Genomic DNA, 7,500 nt, shown 5'->3' with positions numbered 1-7,500 from the left:
CATCGAAAAATAAACAAAAAAAAACAAACTAAAAACGGCATCAACAACAACAACAACATCATCATCATCAGTTGATTGTTTCAGGGTTTACTCTTTAAATGATTTCAATAGTTGCTTTAAAAAATGGATGATTTACGTACAGCTTATCTTATATGAGACAGAAATAGGCTTTGTTCACTCAGAGTAACGACAGTGATAAATATTATATATATATACCTGACATATCGGAGAAAATTGGGAATAAAAACCAGTCAAACATTTTCAAAATAACTAATGCTTTTAGTATGGATGGTTTTGAAGTGCTCACATGCTCACCACAAACGGCTCACCTCAAACACTTCCCTTTACATTACTTTGTTTAATTCTCGCAGCAAATGATATTGCATCAAGTTTACATAATTTAATTAAGTCGTATATTTGTATCCTGTGTGCATGTTTTTTGTTTGAGGACTACCTCTTATCAGCCCTGAATGGAATGAAATAATGTGTACAAAATGCCTTACACATGGATTTCAAGGAAAGACAAAGAGTTTTGCAATTATTTGTTGCCAGTATCTGCAGTTCAAAATTAGGGAAATATCTGTAGCTTTTTTCTTTCTCAACTAGCAACCCAAAGCTTTCATTTATTCTAAATCAAAAGAAGGGACAATTAATTCATATATGTATTTTAGATTTTATTTTCCCCATAAAAATTATGTAATTTGTATCTTAAAATTATACAAAAAATTCACCATCTTCCACAGGTGATCAAGTCAATGTCTGATCGCTTCACGCCCCTTTACAATAATAATTTGTATGGGCGATCACCATGGGAGGTGGCAGGGGGATGGGTCTCGGCAAGGGAAATTCATCCAGAGAATCCTCCAGAGCTTGGTGAGTGCTTGACCATTATTTTCATTTCATTATTATAAAATTATAAACTGTCATATACTATATGAACCCCCCCCCCCCCATTACTTGTCAAAGTGAAGCTTTGTGATGACACTCGGCATCTGAACTTTAAGTCCAAATATCCAGGGGAGGTTAATAATGTTTTAAATGATGGTAAGAGGCAAATTACTCAGATCATTATTATTATTACAAATTTTATTATGTGTTAAAATGATTATAATAATAGCAAAGCAGCTTGCTTTTAGAGGATTGTCATTATTTGAAACGTTTGTGTTTTGAATCAAGGAAATGTATTTAGATTTATAATTAATTATCATCTCAGTTTTATTCTATTGAAGAGGATTAATAAAGCTGTATTGACAATGGGATATAAATAGAAGTAATCTTCAATATTTAAAAAAAAAATAGATTGGCTGTTGGAGGGGGAGAGAAATTCCGAAGCTCAAGGCAAAAAGTTTATCCTCATCCTCTTCTCCTTCTCATCCTCCTCCTCCTCCTCCTCATCATCATCATCATCGTCGTTATAATCATGATCATCATTATCACCACTACTGGTAATGCCACCACCAGTGCTACTTCAGCTACCACCACCACCAGATCATCACCACTATCAACACAGCCAGTAACTTCAAAACCATCACTGTCAACAATAACACAGCTTCATTAACTATCAAAGTCATTTTTATATTTGGTGATTTTGTAAGTGTTACATAATTTTGTTGAATACCTGCTTGGTGGGTCATTGGATTCTTTCAGGTTTTGGTGTGCATAGCATTCAACACTTTCAGGCAAAGTGACCGTTGCCAACTTTGACCCATGGTCGTCTCTTTAAGCTCCCCCGTGATAAATTATATTTCAGATTGTTGATGCTTGGTATTTAAAAGATCGATCTCCCACTTCCAATATAAAACCACTTTTTGGCACCTGCTATGGGACCTTTATGAGACAATTTATCATCATTGCAACATCGTAAGAAAATCCTTCAGTTTTCATTATAGAACCGAATTTGTTGATCAAATTCACTTAATATATCATATGGAACTCAGAATTTTACTGCACATTATGTTTGAAATATTGTTTATCTGAGTTGTCTCCCATCACCTATTGAGTTAAGATACACACTGATCCTGGAGCAAAGAGGTCTTAAAGAATATTTTAATGGACGTATTTATATTTATATATATGTATATATATATATATATATATATATATATATATATATATAAATATATATATATATATAATATATATATATATATATATATATATATATATATATATATATATATATATATATATATATATATATATATATATATATATATATATATATATATAATATAGAATGCAAATTTTCACTCACATTTTTGTGGCCGAGACGACTCGTTTCTGTGTTTTTTACACTTCTTCAGTCGGCGTAATCCATTGTATACTGAAGAAGTGTAAAAAACACAGAAACAAGTCGTCTCGGCCACAAAAATGTGAGTGAAAATTTGCATTCTTTATTAGCTCTAACCACCATTATCGAGCACTTTCGTACCTACAAGTATCCACCAACACTCATATATATATATATATATATATATATATATATATATGGATAGTGCTTATATGCGGGTATTTTCATCCATTAGATGATTGAATATTGAATAGCACTATATCACAACCACGCTGATGTTTCAATAAAGCTTTTGTCCCACTACCTCCTCTTCCCTCCCTTCCAGCCAGCCTCCCACTGTTTGACTTTATACTATGTAAACCATTTTAAATTATATATATATATGACTGACCTGAATATCATAGGACCCGGGTATGATGTCATGTTTTGCTGTTGTTGATGTTGTTGTTGGGATTTTTTGTTGTTGTTTCTTTGGTGTGTGTGTGTGTGTGTGTGTGTTTTTTTTGTTTTTGTTTTTTTTTTTTGTTTTTTTTTTTTTGTTTAAACTTAGCCCCGACTCATTTGATCCTCCATATTTCAAGTAAAACACTGTTTGCTTTAATTAGAGAACGACCGCTGATGACGAGGACTGCAAGAGTCACATTTTTTGTTGCTATCTTTTTGTTTTTGATCTTTTCTGTTTTTGTTTTTATTTATTTTTTATTATTTTTTTTCTTCTTATTTTTGTTCACCCCTATATCCCATCTTACATCATGTTAATCATCCATTCATTTATCCCTTCGTGTCAATTATTTGCAGATAACCCAATTAATTATGGGCTCATTGTTGTAATGGAATTTGTTTTTTCTAAATGACGCAAAATATTGTTCATTATAACAATGTTAAACTAGGCTTATAATTGCGTTCGGGTGTCAGACCTTCATATATGCACACGCCGATTTACCCGAATGTTATTGATCTTACATTATTTATTTGCCTTTTCTCCCCTTCTCCCCTCCCTCCTCTGCCCACTCCCCCCTCTTTCTTTCTCTCTGTACTCATATCTTTTCGTCTATACATCCCACTTTAATACACCGTAGCCTTCATCCATCCATTCACTCACCACTTTGTCCTGTCTATCTTATTATCCATCCATTCATTTATACGAAAGTAAAGCTATTGATCCTACATTATTGTCTATACACCCCACTTTAAAACCGTAGCGTACATCCACCCATTCACTAATCACATTGTCCTGTCTATCTTATAATCCATCCATTCATTTATATGAAAGTAAAGCTACATTATTGTCTGTTTTCTCTATCCCAAAATTTCTGTATTCCAATAATGTATTTCCTCGGTTCTTTCCGTATGCCAGTCGTCTCTTTCTTTTTATTCATCCCCCCCCCCCCCCCCACTCTTCCTTCTCTTGCTTTATCATTTCTTGTGTTCCCTTTGCTTTGCGTTTCTCTCAGACTATATCTATTCTTTCGACGAGCTTTTATTTGTAGTTCTGATAACAACCCCCCCCCCCCCCCCCCCAAAAAAAAAAAAAAAAAAAAAAAAAAAAAAAAAAAATAAAAAAAAATAAAGAAAAACAAAAACAAAACATTACTGTAATGGACAATATTTGAAGGTATTTGCATTACAAGAAAGGGGCCCTAACATTTTGGTTGATTAAACCTGCATATAAGTACACGTCGGTTTCTCTCTACTATTCCTCTTTAAAATGGTCAATCTATCCAAAATATGAATTCTAATTTTTTTTTGCATTCTAAAACACTGTATTCAGTCTCCTCACTTATACAAAAATATAATATATAGTTTATTTCTATCGATGATGTTGACACCTAATACGTGAGTAAATTCTAGCTCAGCGAATCAACATCCAGTTTGTGTGTAAACAAACCATCCATGACCCCGGCGCTGGCAGCAGCTTCTTATGGTTCACACTATTATGTTATGACGATCGACCCAATCAGCAAAGTCCGGTCCGCATTCGTGCACCGTCGCGAACCCGCCTGGTAGCATCGTCACAACACACCTTTCGACTAGATGCTCTGCCGTTTCGGGTTCTTGCCCACAGCGTGGACATAAAGGACAGGAAGTTAGACCCCACTGATGTAACGCACCGGCCGTTGGGCAGCTCCTCGACCGAAGCCGATTCGCAGCTACCCAGTGTCTCCTCTTACTGGTATCAAAGCCTGGCAACTTCTCACCAAGCTTAGAGGAGTGTAGGTCCCCGCCCCCACGAGGGATTGAATTCGTCCAAACCGACTTCCATCTCGTATGTGCAGCTCTGTCCGTAGTCAGGGATTCTGCGTACAAGGGTTGCCGGGACTTATTTCGGCTCGAAACGGGGGCACCGTTCATTATGCGCATGTGAGGGGTATCCCCATTCCCTCTCTCTTTGATCTTACTCAGCCAGTTTCCCGTAATGGTCTCCCTCCGGACATCGGGGGGCTGGATCGCTGCCATCACCGGGCCCCATTCTCTAGGGGTTGTTGCTAGCGTTCCCGACACTATGTGCATCGACTTGCGAAGTTTTACATCCACCTTCTCAACGTTTCTGCTTCTACCCCACACTGGAGCGCAATACTCCGCGGTGGAATAGCATAGTGCCAGGGCGGATGTTCTCAGGAGCGCTTGGCTAGCGCCCCAAGTCGATCCCGCCAGCTTCCTCAGAAGACTATTCCGCTTCTCTATCTTCCGGGCAACCCCTTCGAGATGAACCCGATAGGTAAGGCTGCGATCCAGCGTCACCCCTAGGTATTTTGGACGCGGCTCATATGGGAGTGGCTGGTCCCCGACTAGGACATTCAGTTTACGGGTGTGCCAACCACTGCATAAGTGAAATGCAGTGGCCACGGTTTTTGAAGTGTTCATCTTCAGGTACCACTTGTCAAAGTAGGATTTGAGTCTGGTGACGTCCTCGCTGAGTACGCTCTCGAGACGGGTCCACACTTTACTCTGAGTAACGAGTGCCCAGTCGTCTGCGTATCCCAGCCTCAGGGAGGAAGTGTTCGGCATATCGCTAATGTAAACGTTAAACAACATTGGCGCAAGTACCGACCCCTGAGGGACCCCATTCTTCAATTTCCTAACTTTGCTCGTGACGTCTCCCAGCGCGACGTGGAATTGCCTTTCCCCTAAGATCGAAGAGAACAACTTCAAGGTCTTTTTGCACCTTATGATTTTTGCAAGTTTGAGCATTAACCCATCGCACCAGACCGTATCGTACGCCGCTGATAGGTCTATAAACACAGCACCTGTTTGCTGTTTTCTCTCGAACCCGTGCTCAATATGCTCTGTAAGGGCAATGACCTGCTCCGTGGTGCACCTCCCTTCCCTGAAGCCTGCCTGCTCAGGTGGCAGGGCAGCGTCTAGGACCGGCCCCCATCGGTTTAATAGAACACGCTCCAACAATTTGTAAAGACAGCTCAGCAGCGATATGGGTCTGTAACTGTCTGCCTCCTTCGCCGGCTTCCCTGGCTTCAGGATGGCAACTATCTTCGCATGCTTCCACACTTGTGGAAGCTTTCCGTTTGCAAGGATGTCAGACATTGCCTCTGCTAGCCAGGCCCGTGCCCTGGGGCCCAGATGCGTCACCATATCGGGATATACACCATCTATCCCAGCTGCTTTGCCGTTCTTCACTTCGCTAATGGCTGCACCCACTTCTCGGGGACTGAACGGGGCCGTCCAGTCCGACTCCTCCGCAGGTAGCGAGTCCAAAATCGTACGGTACGCCTTGCGGACACCGCGCTCAAAAGCCTGATTAGGGACCCGCTTGCTACGGTTCTTAATATTCTTGGCAATTGTGTCTGCCTCGCATTCCGGTGCAGCCTTCGCGTAATTCCGATCTGGGTCCAATTTCTTTATCAAACGCCAAGCGTGGCGGCTGGAGTGTGTAAAGTCGAGACTTTCCACGGTCTCCTGCCACCGTTGCTTCCTTCCCTCTGCCAGAGACTGGAGTAGTCTATCGGCTGTGTCCTGGGACTGGGTCTGCTGGTACTCTCGGTACAGCTCTTCCGACTCTGCTGTCCAGCAAGGGGTGTAGAATTTCCGTTTGCCCCGTGGAATAGAGCGTTGAGCGCTCTTAACCAGTAGCCTACTAAATCTGGTTATATTCTTGGACTTGGGAGGAATGGCAGGGCAGACCTGCTCGATATAGGAACTGAATTCCTCCCAGTCAGCCTTCCTGAAATTCCATCTGCAAAGTGGGAGAGACTGCACCCTCGGTATTGTCACCCCAGCTGTGACAAGAACCGGCCTGTGCTGGCTATGCGGAAAGTCCCCGAGGACTGTCCGCTTCACCTGCAACGGTTCACCGTTCGCGCCTTTCGTTACGAGGGTGAGGTCTGGAGTATACTCCTTCTTATGGCGGGTACCCCGGAAGGTACCCTTGGCTGTAGGATCGTACACTAGGTGTAGATCATTACAGTCCATCCATGAGCGGAGTTGTCTTCCTGCCTCATTGCAGTCTCGGTAGCCCCATTCGTGATGGTGGCTATTAAAGTCTCCCAGACAGATGGAAGGATGGCTGACCACCGGTACCGGTGGTGTAGTCCAAGTCGCTCTAGGTGGTTTGTATATATTATGCAAACACAGTCCACCTACTTCCACGGAAATTCGGTTCACCCCATTGCTGTCCGTTACGCTCTCAATGACCCTTACCTTCGATGGCTCTTTAGCGTAAACGCTAACCCCTCCTTTGAGCCTCGAGGTGTCCTCGCGTTGGACCACCGTATAGCCTGGGATCTGGAATCGGGAAGATTGCGCGCCTGAATAAAGGTGGGTCTCCTGTAAAAGGAGGATATCAACGCAATGAACGGCCAATAGCTTTGATAAAAGCTCATTTTTTGCCATACTCTGGCTCTCGACGTTCAGGGACAATATACGCGTCAGCTCGCCATCCCCGCCGTCGCATTTTCCGATCGGCAGGCCGCGAATCGATTGATGCATGGGACGTTTGCTTTTTTCTCGGACGTGCCGACGACCCTGGCGACACGAACGCGGTATTATTTGGCTAGGCGGCAGACCGCTTCGCCATTGACGGGACTGATTGGGACTCGACATAAGGACAATAGTGTGGCGCCCGGGATAGGGCTGCTATTCGGGCACCGGGTTTGGATCAAATTTAGTCACACACCGGGGCGAGCAGCTCATGTGGCTCGTTGGCTCGATACCCGGGATGGTTTCGTGACGGTCGACCGGAATTTACACCTTTG

The 7,500-nt window shown here is 42.3% G+C and overlaps 1 protein-coding gene across 1 annotated transcript in view; it reads left to right on the top strand.

Annotated features, from left to right (window-relative positions):
- The window catches only part of LOC144979555 (glycosaminoglycan xylosylkinase-like), a 66,938-nt gene that overhangs the window by 2,249 nt on the left and 57,189 nt on the right, over positions 1-7,500 (top strand). The window contains exon 2 of the mRNA XM_078926283.1: positions 744-873. Coding sequence (XP_078782409.1) covers positions 744-873 — 130 coding nt within the window. The remainder of the gene's footprint in view (positions 1-743; positions 874-7,500) is intronic.

The sequence above is a fragment of the Berghia stephanieae genome, chromosome 9 (assembly GCF_034508935.2).
Source record: "Berghia stephanieae isolate SIO BIC M18660-M18661 chromosome 9, UCSD_Bste_1.3, whole genome shotgun sequence".
Taxonomy (NCBI): domain Eukaryota; kingdom Metazoa; phylum Mollusca; class Gastropoda; order Nudibranchia; family Aeolidiidae; genus Berghia; species Berghia stephanieae.
Note: the sequence above shows the minus strand (reverse complement) of the source record. Positions and strands in the feature narration are given on the sequence as shown.